General features: G+C 47.5%; 1 protein-coding gene across 17 annotated transcripts in view; it reads right to left on the bottom strand.

Moving 5' to 3' along the window:
* The window catches only part of LOC112220209 (formin-binding protein 1), a 104,487-nt gene that overhangs the window by 43,669 nt on the left and 40,044 nt on the right, over nucleotides 1-20,774 (bottom strand). For all 17 annotated transcript variants that reach the window (XM_024381919.2, XM_024381920.2, XM_042302497.1 and 14 more), the window contains exons 3-4: nucleotides 14,159-14,215; nucleotides 13,778-13,925 (exon numbers count right to left, since the gene is read on the bottom strand). In XM_024381919.2, the coding sequence (XP_024237687.2) occupies nucleotides 13,778-13,925; nucleotides 14,159-14,215 (205 nt within the window). The remainder of the gene's footprint in view (nucleotides 1-13,777; nucleotides 13,926-14,158; nucleotides 14,216-20,774) is intronic.

Raw genomic sequence — 20,774 nt, 5'->3', positions numbered from 1 at the left:
AATTTAAGTGTAGGAAAGCATGAAACAGCATCTGTGCCACCAATAAGTACAGATAGTAGTATAAATCCCCTCGCACCGTCCCTGCAGCCAGACAATTTTGCCATGGCTTCTGGAAGGAAATGCTGTAGGAATGCTCAACCGGTGTCGCTCATTCAGCCGACAGAAACTTTAAACCGGATCTCCCCATTAAGCAACGAGTGAGAATCCAAGTCTTCTCTGGTCTCTCCTCCACCCGTAAAAGGGGTCTGAGACACCGAGGCCTCCCACCATTAGCTCTGAAAAATTGAACACCCTAGTCATTAGCAACTCCATTACCCGTAGTATTAGACTTAAAAATAATTATCCAGCGATCATACATTGTTTACCAGGAGGCAGAGCTACCGACATTAAGGCTAAAACTGGCGAGTGTAGAGAGTATAGGGATATTGTCATCCACATCGGCACCAACGATGTTAGGATGAAACAGTCAGAGGTCACCAAGCGCAACATAGGTTCAGCGAGTAAATCAGCTAGAAAGATGTGTCGGCATCGAATAATTGTCTCTGGTCCCCTCCCAGTTAGGGGGAGTGATGAGCTCTACAGCAGAGTCTCACAACTCAATCGCTGGTTGAAAACTGTTTTCTGCCCCTCCCAAAAGATAGAATTTGTAAATAATTGTCCCTCTTTCTGGAACTCACCCACAAACAGGACCAAGCCTGGCCTGCTGAGGAGTGATGGACTCTATCCTATCTGGAGGGGTGCTCTCATCTTATCTATGAACATAGACAGGGCTCTATCTTCTCTAGCTCCACAATGAAATAGGGTGCAGACCAGGCAGCAGGCTGTCAGCCAGCCTCCCAGCTTAGTGGAGTCTGCCACTAGCACAGTCAGTGTAGTCAGCTCAGCTATCCCCATTGAGACCGTGTCTGTGCCTCGATCTAGGTTGGGCAAAACTAAATATGGCGGTGTTCGCCTTTTCAATCTCACTGGAATAAAGACCTCCATTCGTGTCATTATTGAAAGAGATTGTGATATCTCACATCTTAAAATAGGGCAACGTAATGTCAGATCCCTCACTTCCAAGGAAGTTATAGTCAATGAACTGATCATAATCTTGATGTGATTGGTCTGACTGAAACATGACTTAAGCCTGATGAATTTACTGTGTTAAATGAGGCCTCTCCTCCTGGTTACACTAGTGACCATATCCCCCGCGCATCCCGCAAAGGCAGAGGTGTTGCTAATATTTACGAAAGCAAATTTCCATTTACAAAACAAAAAAGCCTGCGGTTTCGTTTTTTGAGCTTCTAGTCATGAAATCTATGCAGCCTACTCAATCACTTTTTATAGCTACTGCTACTGCATAATCCTGGACTATCGTACCACCATTTTATTACGTTTGCAATCGCAACAAATAATCTGCTCAGACCCCAACTAAGGATCATCAAAAGCTGTGCTATAGATTCTCAGACAACCCAAAGATTCCTAGATGCCCTTCCAGACTCCCTCTACCTACCCAAGGACGTCAGAGTACAAAAAAAATCGGTTAACCACCTAACTGAGGAACTAAATGTAACCTTGCGTAATACCCTAGATACAGTCGCACACATTAAAAAACAAAAAAAACATTTGTCATAAGAAACTAGCACCCTGATATACAGAAAATACCAGAGCTTTCTCCTATAGAGCTCAATTTTTATGGAATGGTCTGCCTACCCATGTGAGAGACGCAGACTCGGTCTCGAACTTTAAGTCTTTACTGAAGACTCATCTCTTCAGTAGGTCCTATGGTTGAGTGTAGTCTGGCCCAGGGGTGTGAAGGTGAACAGAAAAGCACTGGAGTGGCGTACCACACTTGCTGTCTCTGCCTGGCCGGTTCCCCTCTCTCCTCTGGTATTCTCTGCCTCTAACCCTATTACGGGGGCCAGGTCACTGGCTTACTGGTGCTCTTCCATTCCGTCCCTAGAGTGGGTTTTGTCAGTGACATGATATCTCTCTCCCTCTCACAGACTCCCTCGCTCAGACTCCCTCGCTCAGACTCCCTCGCTCAGACTCCCTCGCTCAGACTCCCTCGCTCAGACTCCCTCGCTCAGACTCCCTCGCTCAGACTCCCTCTCTCAGACTCCCTCTCTCAGACTCCCTCTCTCAGACTCCCTCTCTCAGACTCCCTCTCTCAGACTCCCTCTACCACACCTGCTGTCTCTAACTCTGAATGATCGGCAATGATGTAAAAAGGGCTTTATAAATACATTTGATTGATTGATTGATGTGAGCCACTAAAAATGCATTGGAGAGTCCAGTGACGTAGTCAAGTGTCTCAGCTCTGCAACTGAAACATACTAAAGGGTGAGCGCCAAAGGGAACTCCCCTTTAAAAGATCACAGGTTTGTAAGCCAATCATAACTGACAGTAAAGAAGAATGTTTACCTCTCCAGGTCACCGCACAGAGAGAGGCAGGCGGCAAGTAATTTCACAAGACACAGAGAAGACCGGAACAAGTGACATCATTGTTACTGTCAAACTCTCTCCGTCAAGCAAATATTTTCTTCTCCATGACAACATTTCAGAGGGAAGTTTGCAAGAGCAGAGGCAACTGAGACAGTGTGTTAGGGGGAAGACGTCTATAAAAGATAAACAAATCACATTGTTCCAAATGCACTATATAGAGAATAGGGTTCCATTTGGGACGCAGACACTGAGACACAAACATTGCTCCCCAAACAAGCTGCTATAAAGAATATCCAATGTTCCAGTATAGAAGACAGGGCTGTGGTGGAATATCTAAGCATACAGTACTGTAGGAGTTTTCTAGGTGTATGATTTGAACTCAGGCAGCTTATGATGCTATTCACTCTAGAACAAAGCCCAGTGCTTCTGATTCAGACCCAACTGCAGTAGAAATATACAGTATCTGTCAAAAGTTTGGACACACCTACAGTACTCATTCAAGGGTTTTTCTTTAATTTTACTATTTTATACATTGCAGAATAATAGTGAAGACATCAAAACTATGAAATAACACATATGGAATGATGTAGTAACCAAAAAAAGTGTTAAACAAATCTAAATATATTTTAGATTTAAAATTCTTCAAAGTTGCTACCCTTTGCCTTGATGACAGCGTTGCACACTCTTGGCATTCTCTCTACCAGCTTCATGAGGTAGTTACCTGGAATTAATCTCAATTAACTTCTTGTATATACGGGGCGCTATTTTAATTTTTGGATGAAAAACGTTCCCGTTTTAAACAAGATATTTTGCCACGAAAAGATGCTCGACTATGCATATAATAGACAGCTTTGGAAATAAAACACTCTGACTTGTTTCCAAAACTGCAAAGATATTGTCTGTGAGTGCCACAGAACTGATGTTACAGAAAAAACCCAGCTAAAAATCCAATCAGGAAGTGCCTCATTTTTTAAAACCGCCTCATGCCAATGACTCCTTATATGGCTGTGAAGGAGCTAGGAGTCAGCTTACGTTTTCCACGTTTTCCCCAAGGTGTCTGCAGCATTGTGATGTATTTGTAGGCATATCATTGGAAGATTGACCATAAGAGACTACATCTACCAGGTGGTCGCTCGGTGTCCTCCGTCGCAATTATTGCGTAATCTCCAGCTGCAGTATTTTTCCGTTTGCTTCTAATGAGAATCCAACTGCCACCACTGATAGATTATCGAATAGATATGTGAAAAACACCTTGAGGATTGATTCTAAACAACGTTTGCCATGTTTCTGTCGATATTATGGAGCTAATTTGGAAAAAAGTTTGGCGTTGTAAGTGACTGCAATTTCCGGTCTTTTTCTTAGCCAAACGTGATGAACAAAATGGAGCTATTTCGTCTACACAAATAATCTTTTTGGAAAAAATGAACATTTGCTATCTAACTGAGAGTCTCGTCATTGAAAAACATCCGAAGTTCTTCAAAGGTAAATGATTTTATTTGAATGCTTTTCTTGTTTTTGTAAAAATGTTGCCTGCTGAATACTAGGCTTAATGCTATGCTAGGCTATCAATACTCTTACACAAATGCTTGTGTAGCTTTGGTTGAAAAGCATATTTTGAAAATCTGAGATGAGCTTGTGTTTCAATATATTTATTTCATTTTATTTGCGATTTTCATGAATAGGAAACGTTGCGTTATGGTAATGAGCTTGAGGCTATGATTACGCTCCCGGATACGGGATTGCTCGACGCTAGAGGTTAACAGGTGTTTAAAGTTAATTTATGGAATTTCTTTCCTTCTTAATACATTTCAGCCAATCAGTTGTGTTGTGACAAGGTACACGTGGTATACAGAAAAAAGCCCTATTAGGTAAAAGACCAAGTCCATATTATTGCAAGAACAGCTTAAATAAGCAAAGAGAAACGACAGTCCATCATTACTTTAAGACATGAAAGTCAGTCAATCAGGAACATTTCAAGAACTTTGAAAGTTTCTTCAAGGGCAGTCGCAAAAACCATCAAGCGCTATGATGAAACTGTCTCTGACGAGGACCGCCACAGGAAAGGAAGACCCAGAGTTACCTCTGCTGCAGGGGATAAGTTCATTAGAGTTACCAGCCTCAGAAATTGCAGCCCAAATAAATGCTTCACACAGTTCAAGTAACAGACATCTCAACATCAACTGTTCAGAGAAGACAGGAATCAGGCCTTCATGGTTGAATTGCTGCAAAGAAACCACTACTAAATGACACCAATAATAAGAAGAGACTTGCTTGGGCCAAGAAACACGAGAAATTGACATTAGACTGGTGGAAATCTGTTCTTTGGTCTGATGAGTCCAAATTTGAGATTTCTGGTTCCGACCGCCATGTCTTTGTGAGAAACAGTAGGTGAACGGATGATCTCCACATGTGTGGTTTCCACTGTGAAGCATGGAGGAGGAGGTGTGATGGTGCTTTGCTGGTGACACTGTCTGTGATTTATTTATAATTCAAGGCACACTTTACCAGCATGGCTACCACAGCATTCTGCAGCGATACGCCATTCCATCTGGTTTGCACTTCGTGGGACTATCATTTGTTTTTCAACAGGACAATGACCCAACACACTTCCAGGCTCTGTAAGGGTTATTTGACCAAGGAGAGTGATGGAGTGCTGCATCAGATGACCTGACATCCACAATCACCCAACCTCAACCCAATTGAGATGGTTTGGGATGAGTTGGACCACAGAGTGAAGGAAAAGCAGCCAACAAGTGCTCAGCATATGTGTGAACTCCTTCAAGACCGTTGGAAAAGCATTCCAGGTGAAGCTGGTTGAGAGAATGCCAAGAGTGTGCAAAGCTGTCATCAAGGCAAAGGATGGCTACTTTGAAGGATCTAAAATATCAAATATATTTTGATTTGTTTAACACTTTTTTGGTTACTACATGATTTAGTAGCTACTATCTTGTCTCATCGCTACAACTCCCGTGCGGGCTCGGGAGAGATGAAGGTTGAGGGTCATGCGTCCTCCGATACACAACCCAACCAAGCCACACTGCTTCTTAACACAGCGCGCATCCAACCCGGAAGCCAGCCGCACCAATGTGTCGGAGGAAACACCGTGCACCTGGCAACCTTGGTTAGCGCGCACTGCGCCCAGCCCGCCACAGGAGTCGCTGGTGCACGATGAGACAAGGATATCCCTACCGGCCAATCCCTCCCTAACCTGGACGACGCTATGCCAATTGTGCGTCGCCCCATGGACCTCCCGGTCGCGGCTGGTTACGACAGAGCCTGGGCGTGAACCCAGAGTCTCTGGTGGCACAGCTGGCGCTGCAGTACAGCGCCCTTAACCACTGTGCCCTTACCAGGTAAGTAGACTGAGAACACATTCTCAACAACAACCTGGGGAATAGTTACAGGGAAGAGGAGATGAATGAGCCTATTGGAAGCTGGGGATGATTTGCTGGCCATGATGGTATGAGGGCCAGATTGGGAATTTAGCCAGGACACTGCGGTTAACACCCCTACTCTTATGATAAGTACCATGGGATCTTTAATGGCCACAGAGAGTCAGGACACCAGTTGAACATCCCATCCGAAAGACAGCACCCTACACAGGGCAATGTCCCCAATCACTGCCCTGGGGCATTGGGATATTTTTTTTCAGACCAGAGGAAAGAGTGCTTCCTACTGGCTGTCCAACACCACTTCCAGCAGCATCTGGTCTCCCATTTAGGGACTGACCAAGACCAACCCTGCTTTGCTTCAGAGGCAAGCCAGCAGGGGAATGCAGGGTGGTATGCTGTAGGTATTCTGGTGAGAACATAGACTATATTGGCATCTGTATGGGCAACATGGTCTACAGACAGTGCTTCTCAGTGTCTGCCAGTCTATCTGTCCATATTTACATTTCTGGACTAGGCTGCTGCAGCGATCCTCTTGGCCCAGGTCCATCCAGCCCGTATAGTTAAGGAAACACCACTTTGATCTCCCCAAAAAAGCAGTCTCTCGTCCTACCCCCCTCTTTCCCCTCTCCTCACCTCCTCAGAACAGCAACATGTGACTGCCAGGGCTTGGGGCTACCAGGGAGTAATGATTTGGGGTAATGTTTTCAAAAAATGGGTTGAGTCCCAGTCAGGTAGAAGAGATTTTGAAAAAATGTGTCTTGTGATGCCAGGTTCAGTTGGCAGCCCTTTACTTGGACACATGTTTTCTTATCCCAGACAAAGTCATTTACCATGCCTGCCCACTACGCTCCTGGTACAGTAGAGAGCAGACTAGTGAACCATCATATAGAGATAGCCTAACATGACCCTGCTCTGGCTGGATGGATTGGCTCCAGGTACCATAGCCACCAGCCAAGCATGACCAATGAATGTGGCTGTGAAGAGAGCAAAACCACAACACTGTATAGAGCCTTGAAACCGTCACAAGTTAGATTATTTTGCTTCCAAGCTTTGCACTCTGACTCTCCCGTGACACGAAACGACTACATGTCCTCTCTTTCTCTCACACACACTCCTTGGTTCTCTCTCACATGTACACAAGCGCGCACACACACCATGCCAGACTCATTAGTCCAATCATCATCCTCTCTGAGAGATGTGTATTATGGTAGGAGCTGTGGGATTGGAGAAGAATAGACCGACCGGGCAAGAGGATCAGAGGGGTCTTCTCTCTCTCTCCACCCTGGCCTCCCTCCCTCTCCTTGCCCTGGCCCGTCCAGAGAGAACCGTGCCCCAGCTCTGTGTAGAGGCCGACTCCTCAAGATACATGCATATGGTGCTGTTGGTGCACACAGTGAGTGTGAGAAAAACAACTCACAAACAGACTGATATAGAGTGGCAAGAAAAAGTATGTGAACCCTTTGGAATTGCCAGGATTTCTGCATAAATTGGTCATAAAATTTGATCTGATCTTCATCTAAGTCACAACAATAGACAAACACAGTACGCTTAAACTAATAACACACAAATTATTATATTTGTCTTGCCTATTTTTAATATATAATTTAAACATTCACAGTGTCGGTTGTAAAAAGTATGTGAATCCCTAGGATAATGACACATTTTTCAGATCACATTTTATGACCAATTTATGCAGAAATCCAGGTATTTCCAAAGGGTTCATATACTTTTTCTTGCCACTGTAGTTCCCTATTATGACACCATAGTACAGAGGTCAGAAAAAGACAAACTGTTCTTCAATGTTCTCTTTGTCTTACATTGTTCTCTCTCCAGTGAGATGGTCTGTGTTGTCCATTTGATGTGTTCCATGTTTTTACTAGCTCTCAGGGAGACACCCAAGAACACTTTCTTCTTCCACACTGAGCTACTCTGTGGACCTCTGTGTGTGTCTCTCTGCTATTTAATCAGTGCGCAGGTGCACATTTTTCACTGTCAGGTCTGGAGAATTAGCGACCCAAAGCAGCTAGGTTATGCAACCTTAGCAAGACACACTAACTCTGACTGACTGACTGATATAAAGACCCACAATTCATCCACCAGTGTGTCTGCACCGACACATCAGATGCTATGAAAACAGAGTGAAACACTACCCCTCATGTTTAGCTCATCGAGGGCCACTTCAGTCCGTGTGGAGTTACAGTGAGAAACCGTCATTTATGAATGGGGTCTGGGTCTGTCTGGGCTGAGGAGACAACAGGAGACCTCGACCCTGATCCGCCTCTCCTCCCTTCCTGCCCTCCTTCCTTGCCCCCCAGAGCTGGGCTTACCGAGGGTTCAACCAGGGAGAAATGGGAGGGGTTGAGGAAGGGGAGGAGGGAGGGAGGTTACAGTACAAAACAAGCTCCATAACTGTGGAAATAATGGAGCGTATTCATTTAAGGAGTGGCTGCGGTTCAGGATTGTCTGGAACCCGACTTGCTGTTGCGGAAAATACAGAGATTTCTACGCATGCAGGATCCACTAGCCTACCTCCTTTCAGCTGCTGCTCAGTACTCAGTCACTCCGCTGCCACTTGTACACAAAACAGTTCCAACAAACATTTATTTGTCTGCTGTAACAGTATGCTATTGCAAACATAAGCATGACACAAACAGGTTGTCAAGCAATTTAATGTTTTTTCAGGAGGGGTGCTATATGCAGCTATTTAGGCCAGCTATGTAGCCTACACAGCATAACACACAAGCAAGACACAGGCAGGCAGTCACTAGCAATTTCATGTTATTTTTCCATCACCATTGAAAACATTGACTCCTGGCTATATGGCAGCATAACTATAAAGATGACATCATCACACAAAACGCTAATTGTTTTGCCCCAATGCAATGTGAAGACTGAGTCTTGCTTGTGCTACAGCAATATCCGTTCTAACAGACAGAGAAAGTTGTAGCCGGCCCTTCATATATATTTCTGGAATGTTCGTTTGAATTGCAGCGGTTCAGAAATATGCGTCAGAGACAGACAGAGGCTACATCATCAGATCGATCATATTGGTTGAGGGTTCAGAAGAGGGTGAGTAAAGATTATGTGTGGTTATAACACACACGCAGAACGTGATTCGGATCCTTACATTTGACAAATGCATTTCTAGAGGGCAGGGGCGAAAACTCTGTATTCATAGCCTCAGCCATTCAATTATTGCTCCTCTCCTTCTGTACTGTAGACGGATTAACCTGTCCTGTCCTGTCCCAATGAAAGGCCAGTAGGCTCCTGTAAGCCTCCCAGGAGGGCCAGTCATAGACAGGAACTTGACGATCCTGTCTGTCTGCAGATCTTTCAATTGTAAAACAAATGACTATGCTAGATACTGATGACTAGTGTTTATGACTATGTAAACGACTACCGCCCCGTAGCACTCACTTCCGTCATCATGAAGTGCTTTGAGAGACTAGTCAAGGACCATATCACCTCCACCCTACCTGACACCCTAGACCCACTCCAATTTGCTTACCGCCCAAATAGGTCCACAGACGATGCAATCTCAACCACACTGAACACTGCCCTAACCCATCTGGACAAGAGGAATACCTATGTGAGAATGCTGTTCATCGACTACAGCTCAGCATTTAACACCATAGTACCCTCCAAACTCGTCATCAAGCTCGAGACCCTGGGTCTCGACCCCGCCCTGTGCAACTGGGTACTGGACTTCCTGACGGGCCGCCCCCAAGTGGTGAGGGTAGGTAACAACATCGCCACCCCGCTGATCCTCAACACGGGCCCCACAAGGGTGCGTTCTGAGCCCTCTCCTGTACTCCCTGTTCACCCACGACTGCGTGGCCACGCACGCCTCCAACTCAATCATCAAGTTTGCGGACGACACAACAGTGGTAGGCTTGATTACCAACAACGACGAAACGGCCTACAGGGAGGAGGTGAGGGCCCTCGGAGTGTGGTGTCAGGAAAATAACCTCACACTCAACATCAACAAAACTAAGGAGATGATTGTGGACTTCAGGAAACAGCAGAGGGAACACCCCCCTATCCACATCGATGGAACAGTAGTGGAGAGGGTAGTAAGTTTTAAGTTCCTCGGCGTACACGTCACAGACAAACTGAATTGGTCCACCCACACAGACAGCATCGTGAAGAAGGCGCAGCAGCGCCTCTTCAACCTCAGGAGGCTGAAGAAATTCGGCTTGTCACCAAAAGCACTCACAAACTTCTACAGATGCACAATCGAGAGCATCCTGTCGGGCTGTATCACCTACACCACCTACACCACCCGATGTCACAGGAAGGCCATAAAGATCATCAAGGACAACAACCACCCGAGCCACTGCCTGTTCACCCCGCTATCATCCAGAAGGCGAGGTCAGTATATCACTAGCCACTTTAAACAATGCTACCTAATATAATGTTTACATACCCTAGATTATTTATCTCATATGTATACGTATATACTGTACTCTATATCATCTACTGCATCTTTATGTAATACATGTATCACTAGCCACTTTAACTATGCCACTTTGTTTACATACTCATCTCATATGTATATACTGCACTCAATGCCATCTACTGTATCTTGCCTATGCCGCTCTGTACCATCACTCATTCATATATCTTTATGTACATATTCTTTATCCCCTTACACTTGTGTCTATAAGGTAGTAGTTTTGGAATTGTTAGCTAGATTACTTGTTGGTTATTACTGCATTGTCGGAACTAGAAGCACAAGCATTTCGCTACACTCGCATTAACATCTGCTAACCATGTGATTTGATTTGATTTTATGAAGGTGTGTGTTAATGATTACATGTGTGCGATAGACTACAAGAGACCTGCTGTCTCTAACTCTTAACGATCAGCTATGGAAAGCCAATTGACATTTACTCCTGAGGAGCTGACCTGTTGCACCCTCTACAACCACTGTGATTATTATTATCTGACCCTGCTGATCATCTATGAACGTTTGAACATCTTGGCCATGTTCTGTTATCATCTCCACCCGGCACAGACAGAAGAGGACTGGCCACTCGTCAGAGCCTGGTTCCTCTCTAGGTTTCTTCCTAGGTTCCTACCTTTCTAGGGAGTTTTCCCTAGCCACTGTGCTTCTACATCTGCATTGCTTGCTGTTTGGGGTTTTAGGCTAGGTTTCTGTATAGAACTTTGTGACATCAGCTGGTGTAAAAAGGGCTTCATAAATACATTTGATTGATTGATTGATTGATTGAAGAGAGGCAGAACATATTCCTGTCCTCGCCCAGCTGAATAAATAACCATGCATTATAAATAATAGGCTACTTACTCTGGGCCAAACGTTTACCATAGAGGGTCTCTCTGAACAAGGCCACCTTTTTCTATTCTAGACTGCTTCTTCAGATGTTTTATATATCCAGTACTGTTACTACAAGCAAACTAGTAACAGACACAGATAGAATCAGAAATTATGAATGAGCATGTGTAGCTCTCGAGCTTTGCATATTATCGACATGCACTGACATACTGTACAGTACAATATTCAACAACACAGTCACAACACAGGTGCACTGCACAACAGGCTGTGGCAGTCTCTTTCTGCTGTGTGTTTGGCATGACAACGACAAGGATGTTGGCTGCTAGACAGTGACACACTGACCACCAGGTCACAGCCCATCAGGCTGACCACCAGGTCACAGCCCATCAGGCTGACCACCAGGTCACAGCCCATCAGGCTGACCACCAGGTCACAGCCCATCAGGCTGACCACCAGGTCACAGCCCATCAGGCTGACCACCAGGTCACAGCCCATCAGGCTGACCACCAGGTCACAGCCCATCAGGCTGACCACCAGGTCACAGCCCATCAGGCTGACCACCAGGTCACAGCCCATCAGGCTGACCACCAGGTCACAGCCCATCAGGCTGACCACCAGGTCACAGCCCATCAGGCTGACAACTTCTCCTGGAAGCACAAGGGAAAAAAACAAAATCCACATGCTTGAAGCATTCTTATCGTGTAGTACTCTAGTAGACCAACAACAAACAACATTGAACAAACAGAGACAAAACCGAGCGCCAGACATTGTCTCCATGTGCCAACGAACCAGTCAAAGACTGACACGATTTGGTTCCATAATAGAGGGAACTATGCGATAGTGATATGTGTCAGTAACAAAGACGGAGTATAGATGAATAGGAGAACACGGGGTCAGTCATCACCATCATACAGATAAAACTCATTAACTGCCCTCCAAACCAATAAACTGCCAAAAGCTATGGAATTGAGTGAGGGAGGGAAAAGCCACTTTAATGTTGCTTAACAGAGAGCCTACTATCTCTGGATGAAGGGTATTTGTTGGTATAGAGCTGATATAATCTCTTGTGGACAGATCTACGTCAACATAACTGGTACCATAGATTCCGTCAGGAAGGAATGGGATGTGTTGGGTAACGAGCAACAGTAGTTCCAATGTTGTTGTTTTTTATCACTGGTTATTGTATCACTGGTTATTGTATCACTGGTTACTCCTTGTACTAGCATCTCTTGATTCCTTCTCTTAACACGTATGGTAGAGACTGCCGAGAGGACAGCTCATAATAATGGCTGGAACAGAGTGAATGGATACAGTGTGTGTGTGTAGGCCACAGTAGCATCTTGCAGATAGTCTGAGGGGGAACATTCAAACTAATGAGGGCCAATCCTCTGGAAGCAGTGCCAAACACAAGACAAGACACTAGACAGACAGAGACCCAGACCTGGGGGCAGAACCAGGCCAAGCCAAGCCAGGCTGGAACAAACCAGAGCCAGAGCCAACAGACCAGTGCAAACCCTGAGGGCCTGAGGATTCTTCTTCAAACAAACCCAGAGACAGTTAGAGCTCACTGGAAATCCCCCCTGCCCTCTTTGTTGTTCTAAATGAGCTTTAAGAGGAAAATGGATGAATCAATAATCCGTTAGTGTTTCCTGTCTTCCTGACGTGGTCTTTTAAAGGTAAGGAGGGAGGACATACAGCTTTGCTGCTTGTTCTTGACTGTGCGGTGTGTATACAAATGCTTAGAGAGGTCAGTCTGAAAGGTCATGTCAGCCACTGGCAACCTGCTCTTTGCAGTTTTCTACGATGGATTCCCCTGGCTGAGCTTCCATGACATGAGAGGTTGTGATGGCTTTTCTGACAAACTGCTCGAGTAATTTCTCCTCTTCTTTAATGCTGCATTCTGCACCTCTCCTGCTCTAACAAATGACTTTATAATGGGAAGGAAAAACGTGAGTTCAGAGTTTAAATATACTGTATGTTCCATGCATCTTTGCCAGGTGGTTTATAAGAGAAAAATAAACTCTTAATGATAAGATATGATAGGGAAGTCTATGATCTGTTCCATATAAAGGAGTCATAGACCGCATCCCAAATGGCACCATATTCCCTATATAGTGCAGTACTTTTTACCACAGCCCTAGGGAATAGGGGGCCATTTGAGACGCAGGCATGGAGTCATGTTGGCCCAGTGGCATGTCTTTGTGCGGTTGGCTGTAACTGGACCAAGGTGCAGCGTGCTTCGCGTACATTTTCTTTTATTTGAAATGACCTCGACAAAACAATAAACGATACCAAAACCAAAATAGAGACATAAAAAGGATCTCTAAGGTCAGGGCGTGACACACACAGAGGGGATGGGCCTGGCTCTCTCTCTCTTTCCTGTGGGCAAATGTGCCTGGTTTCTGGCTACAGCCTAGTTTTACTGTCTATAAAGTAAACTGTATGTTGAAGGGTAAAAAGTGTAGGAGAGAACAATAGATGTAAAGACAGAGCGAGACAGAGAGAGGGAACAACATACACAGAGATATAAACAGACAGAATACTGAGAAACAGACCAGGAAGATGGATGGATGGATGGATGGATATAGATATATATAAAATATATAGCGCACACAAACAGTAGATGGATCAGAATACAAACAGGAAGTGTATGTGTTCTCACCGATTTCCTCTCTGCCTTGAGCTCTGTGAGGTACCGTGAGAGTTCAGTGATGATCTGAGAGGTCAGGTTCTCAGCAATGACCTCGTGCTGTCCTGCATAGTCGTTCAGCTCGTTCAGCGTTGACAGGAAGGCCCGGCATGACGTGTATCTGACAGGTCACATGTCAAAGGAAGTGATGTCAGAGAAGGCGGCGACGTAGAGGGGCCTGACACAGCATCTTATCTAGGGTGCTATAAGATGCTCAGATGTCGGGAGAAACATTAGGCCTACTTCATTAGCTACCAAATGAGAGGAAATAGCCTAATAACGAACAATCCAAATGCAATACAGTATATAACAGTGATTTAAGTAATTGTGGTTGTGTCTGGGTGCCAAACTCACTTGTTCTCCTCCTCTTCTCTTGAGTTCTTCTTCGGTTGATACTTCTTTGATAGATTCCTGTGAAAAAATAACAAGCAGCAGGGTTCTGTTACTACTAGATACAACCACACACACATATATACATATACATATATACATATATATATATATATATATATATATGTAGTTACAACTAGTTACAACCACAGTAATATACTGTATACAGTTACTACTACAGTACTACTATGGTATGTGTTTATGATATGTTTGGGTGGCAGGTAGCCTAGTGGATAGAGCGCTGAGCCAGTAACCGAAAGGTCACTGGTTCGAGTTCGAGACGACAAGGTGAAAAAAATCTGCCGGTGTGCCCTTGAACAAGGCACTTAACCATAATTGCTCCAGTGTCACCGCTGATAGTGGCTGATCCTGGCCGTGATCCTGGCCGTGACCCCCACTATCCAAGGGTGTCTCAGGGGGAGTTGACATATAAAAAAATCCACATGTGAAGCAGGAAACATATAAGTACCCACCAAATGATTATTATTACAATGTGTTTACTATCCCAATGGGTTATTATAATGTGTTTACTATCCCAATGGGTTATTATAATGTGTTTACTATCCCAATGGGTTATTATAATGTGTTTACTATCCCAATGGGTTATTATAATGTGTTTACTATCCCAATGGGTTATTATAATGTGTTTACTATCCCAATGGGTTATTATAATAGCACTCACTATCCCAATGGGTTATTATAATAGCACTCCACTGTGTTCCTCCTCCATTACTGATATTCATGTCACCGTGCCAACAGACCATCTATACCAGAGTGCTTTCTGCCATGCCTCCCTCCCACCTCCTTGCCTCCCCTCCCACCCTCCCCTCCCACCTCCATGCCTCCCCTCCCACCTACATGCCTCCCCTCCCACCTACATGCCTCCCACCTCCATGCCTCCCCTTCCACCCTCTCCTCCCATCTCCATCCCTCCAACCACCATGCCTCCCCTCCCACCCTCCTCCATCCCCTCCCACCTCCATCCCTCATGTTTCCCCTCCCACCTCCATCCCTCCCCTACCCTCCCACCCTCCCCTGCCACCTCCACGCTTCCCCTGCCACCTCCATCCCCCTGCCACCTCCATCCCCTCCTGCCACCTCCATCCCCTCCTGCCACCTCCATCCCCCTGCCACCTCCATCCCCCTGCCACCTCCATCCCCCTGCCACCTCCATCTCTCCCCTGCCACCTCCATATCTCCCCTGCCACCTCCATCCCTCCCCTGCCACCTCCATCCCCCTGCCACCTCCATCTCTCCCCTGCCACCTCCATCTCTCCCCTGCCACCTCCATCTCTCCCCTGCCACCTCCATCCCTCCCCTACCCACCCTTCCCCTGCCACCTCCACCCTTCCATCTCCATCCACCATGCCTCCCCTCCCACCCTCCTCCATCCCCTCCCACCTCCATCCCTCATGTTTCCCTCCCACCTCCATCCCTCCCCTATCCTCCCACCCTCCCCTGCCACCTCCACGCTTCCCCTGCCACCTCCATCCCCCTGCCACCTCCATCCCCTCCTGCCACCTCCATCCCCTCCTGCCACCTCCATCCCCTCCTGCCACCTCCACCCCTCCCCTGCCACCTCCATCCCTCCCCTACCCACCCTTCCCCTGCCACCTCCACGCCTCCCCTCCCACCCTCCCCTGCCACCTCCATCCCCCTGCCACCTCCATCTCTCCCCTGCCACCTCCATCCCCCTGACACCTCATCCCTCCCCTGCCATCTCCATCCCTCCCCTGCCACCTCCACGCTTCCCCTGCCACCTCCATCCCCCTGCCACCTCCATCCCCTCCTGCCACCTCCATCCCCTCCTGCCACCTCCATCCCCCTGCCACCTCCATCTCTCCCCTGCCACCTCCATCCCTCCCCTGCCACCTCCATCCCTCCCCTGCCACCTCCATCCCTCCCCTGCCACCTCCATCCCTCCCCTGCCACCTCCATCCCTCCCCTGCCATCTCCATCTCTCCCCTGCCACCTCCATCCCTCCCCTACCACCTCCATCCCTCCCCTACCCACCCTCCCCTGCCACCTCCATGCTTCCCCTGCCACCTCCACCCCTCCCCTGCCACCTCCATCCCTCCCCTACCCACCCTTCCCCTGCCACCTCCACCCTTCCCCTGCCACCTCCACGCCTCCCCTCCCACCCTCCCCTGCCACCTCCATCCCCCTGCCACCTCCATCTCTCCCCTGCCACCTCCATCCCCCTGCCACCTCATCCCTCCCCTGCCATCTCCATCCCTCCCCTGCCACCTCCATCCCTCCCCTACCCACCCTCCCCTGCCACCTCCATCCCTCCCCTACCCACCCTTCCCCTGCCACCCTTCCCCTGCCACCTCCATGCCTCCCCTCCCACCCTCCCCTGCCACCTCCATCCCCCTGCCACCTCCATCCCCCTGCCACCTCCATCTCTCCCCTGCCACCTCCATCCCCCTGCCACCTCATCCCTCCCCTGCCATCTCCATCCCTCCCCTGCCACCTCCATCTCTCCCCTGCCACCTCCATCCCTCCCCTACCCACCCTCCCCTGCCACCTCCACGCTTCCCCTGCCACCTCCACCCCTGCCACCTCCATCCCTCCCCTGCCACCTCCACGCTTCCCCTGCCACCTCCACCCCTCCCCTGCCACCTCCACCCCTCCCCTACCCACCCTCCCCTGCCACCTCCACCCTTCCCCTGCCACCTCCACCCCTCCCCTGCCACCTCCACGCCTCCCCTCCCACCCTCCCCTGCCACCTCCATCCCTGCCCTCCCACCTCCATGCCTCCCCTCCCACCCTCCCCTGCCACCTCCATCCCTGCCCTCCCACCCTCCCCCTGCTACCCTCCCCTGCCACCTCCACGCCTCCCCTCCCACCCTCCCCTGCCACCTCCATCCCTGCCCTCCCACCTCCACGCCTCCTCCCACACTCCCCTGCCACCTCCATCCCTGCCCTCCCACCTCCATCTCCACGCACTCTGTTCCATTAATAATGCTTATGGCCCCAGGACCAGAAATTCACAGTCACCATGAAGAAACATGCTTTTCTCCTCCAGACTACACCCTCTTTCTGACATTGGCTGCACAAGCCTGCTGGCACAAGATGAGTGTGTCAAATAAAACAGGCTGGCATACAGATTTAGTATGTAGTATGCTGTTTAAAACTGTCAGCTGTACTGTAAGTGAAGGGTTAATGAGAGGACCCCAGAGTTCTGAACCGTGTGACGAATATACTGAGATTCATGCACTCACATCTCTACCTCGCTTTTGTCTTGCTCGCTTCCACATCTCTCTGCCCCTCTGTCCCCCTCTCTCTCTGTCCCCCTCACTCTCTGTCCCCCTCACTCTCTGTCCCCCTCACTCTCTGTCCCCCTCACTCTCTGTCCCCCTCACTCTCTTTAACCCTCACTCTCTTTAACCCTCACTCTGTCTCCCCCGTGTCCTGTCTTTCTCTCTGTTGCTGTGTTTGTTTGTTTAATAGTGATAGTCGGATCAACTCATCACCCAGCTCCATTTTTTCTGTGTCAACAGTTTAATACAGACTAACAAGCACACGCATGTATTCACCCACAACCACACATACTAGGCTACTCAATCAGCCAATAAAAATCGGTAAACCTATTAGAAGAATCCACCTACAAACGGCAACAGACCAGACAAGCCAATTAGATTTCAGCAGACAGACGCAGAGTGAATCAGCAAGCATTGAGGCATGCTGGTTGGCAGGCAGGCAGCGAATGGTGAGTCACATTGTAGCTAGGTCTTCTTCACTCATGCATGGTGTGCTGCTGTTTACTATGCTGATGTCTGGACCATTAACCCTTTCAGTAGGAATAGAGGTCAGGTCCTACATGGTGAGTAGAATGAAGGTCGACAGAAACAGTAGAATAGAACCCCTGCAACAACATGGTCATAGCTGCCCTTTTAATGTCAACTGTATAATGGAATAAAAAAATTGTGCTACAATCAAGACTATTATATTACTGTATCAATATAACATGGACAATATTAATCATGCTGACTAACAACTAGTCTAGAATTAATTGGTAGAAGAAAAATGAGACAATAATCATCATTAGACTACCATGCAAGCCGAACTCCACCCTTAACAAGGCAGTATAGGCCTCCCGAGTAGCGCAGCGGTCTAAGGCACTGCATCGCAGTGTTAGAGGCATCACTACAGACCCGGGTTTGATCCCAGCCTGTGTCTTGGGCCGGGATGTCCTTGTCCCATCGCACTCTAGCGACTCCTTGTGGCGGTCCGGGCACATGCACGCTGATTTCGGTCGCCAGCTGGACGGTGTTTCCTCCGACATATTGGTAAGCACTAAAGCATGTATTCTCTCTCTCTGTCACTTCCTGACCTGAGATATCTCTGTTTTCTTTATATTTTGGTTAGGTCAGGGTGTGACTAGAGTGGGTACGCTAGTTTTTGTATTGTCTAGGGTTTTTGTAGGTCTAGGTGATTTGTATGTCTATGGTGGCCTGATATGGTTCCCAATCAGAGGCAGCTGTTTATCGTTGTCTCTGATTGGGGATCATATTTAGGTAGCCATTTCCCTTTGGTGTTTGTGGGATCTTGTCTATGTGTAGTTGCCTGTCAGCACTATTTTTTATAGCGTCACATTTTGTTTTGTTATTTTGTTGGTTTATTCGGTGTTCATTCAGTTAATAAAAAGAATGTACGTGTACCACGCTGCGCCTTGGTCTGATCCTTATAACGAACGTGACTCTCTCTCTCTCTCGCTCTCTACCACAACCCCCCTACTCCTCTAACCTTGTGTCTGCTCTGTTGCTAGGCAGATCTACCTCTCCTCACTCGCTTTTGAACCTGGCTGTCTCTCACTCATGGCCAGATGTCATGGCAGAATGCATTTGCCCTTCCTCCTCCTCCGTAGCGTAGTTAACCAACACATAGACAACCAGAGGGTGCCTACTTAATGAGGATTAGACCAATGTGTGTGTGTGTGTGTGTTGGGGTAATGGAATATGAATTATTGTGCCCCATATTGAGTGATACTGTGCCACACAGTGTATTTTTAATACCCATTCCCCTAAGTAGTATGCACACAGACCTTAACCTACTGTCCTGTACTGTGGATTAAACCAATGTGTGTTACCGTGCTGGGCAACTCAGTTAAGAACACATTCTTATTTTCAATGACGGCCTAGGAACAGTGTGTTAACCTCCTTGAAACATTATGCACGTTTATCCATTCGATACAGTGGAGGTCAAACTTTCCGCCATTTCTCTTTTGATATGTCTTTTGATATGTCTTTTGATATGTCTTTTGATATGTCGACTGATGCATTGTAGTGCCATGTTATCTGCAGAGCAGAGTGAGGTGTTTGTCTTGTTGAGCATTTAGTGCTAATGGCTGAAGCAGTGGTGGCAAACTGCTCACCAACCATCTGTAAGATACTTCACACACAGCAGAGAGCTATCACCCTGTTCAGCCCCAGAGACCATAGAACAGATCTACCAAAGATCTAACAGACTCCAGACAACGTGAAGATACAGTACAATTACAACACAGGGGAAAGGGAGAGGGAGGAGAAAGAGAGACTACAACAGGGGAGAAGAGAGGCAGGAAAGAGAGGGAGGAGAGGAAAAAGAGACAGCAACAGGGGGAAAGAGAGGGAGGAGGAAAAAGCGACAACAGGGGAAAAGAGAGGGAGGAGGAAAAAGAGACAACAGGAGAAAAGAGAGGCAGGAAAGAGAGGGAGGAGAGGAAAAAGAGACAGCAACAGGGGAAAAGAGAGGGAGGAGGAAAAAGCGACAACAGGGGAAAAGAGAGGGAGGAGGAAAAAGCGACAACAGGGGAAAAGAGAGGGAGGAGGAAAAAGAGACAACAGGGGAAAAGAGAGGGAGGAGGAAAAAGAGACAACAGGAGAAAAGAGAGGGAGGAGGAAAAAGAGACAACAGGAGAAAAGAGAGGGAGGAGGAAAAAGCGACAACAGGGGAAAAGAGAGGGAGGAGGAAAAAGAGACAACAGGAGAAAAGAGAGGGAGGAGGAAAAAGAGACAACAGGAGAAAAGAGAGGCAGGAAAGAGAGGGAGGAGAGGAAAAAGAGACAACAGGGGAAAAGAGAGGCAGGAAAGAGAGGGAGGAGGGGAAAAAGAGACAACAGGGGAAAAGAGAGGCAGGAAAGAGAGGGAGGAGGAAAAAGAGACAACAGGGGAAAGCAGAGGCAGGAAAGAGAGGGAGGAGAGGAAAAAGAGACAACAGGGGAAAGCAGAGGCAGGAAAGAGAGGGAGGAGGAAAAAGAGACAACAGGGGAAAAGAGATGCAGGAAAGAGAGGGAGGAGAGGAAAAAGAGACAACAGGGGAAAAGAGAGGCAGGAAAGAGAGGGAGGAGAGGAAAAAGAGAACAGGGGAAAAGAGATGCAGGAAAGAGAGGGAGGAGAGGAAAAAGAGACAACAGGGGAAAAGAGAGGCAGGAAAGAGAGGGAGGAGAGGAAAAAGAGACAACAGGGGAAAAGAGAGGCAGGAAAGAGAGGGAGGAGGAAAAAGAGACAACAGGGGAAAAGAGATGCAGGAAAGAGAGGGAGGAGAGGAAAAAGAGACAGCAACAGGGGAAAAGAGAGGCAGGAAAGAGAGGGAGGAG

The sequence above is a fragment of the Oncorhynchus tshawytscha genome, linkage group LG20 (genome assembly GCF_018296145.1).
Source record: "Oncorhynchus tshawytscha isolate Ot180627B linkage group LG20, Otsh_v2.0, whole genome shotgun sequence".
Lineage (NCBI taxonomy): Eukaryota > Metazoa > Chordata > Actinopteri > Salmoniformes > Salmonidae > Oncorhynchus > Oncorhynchus tshawytscha.
The sequence above is the reverse complement of the archived record's forward strand: the minus strand, read 5'-3'. Positions and strand labels throughout refer to the sequence as shown.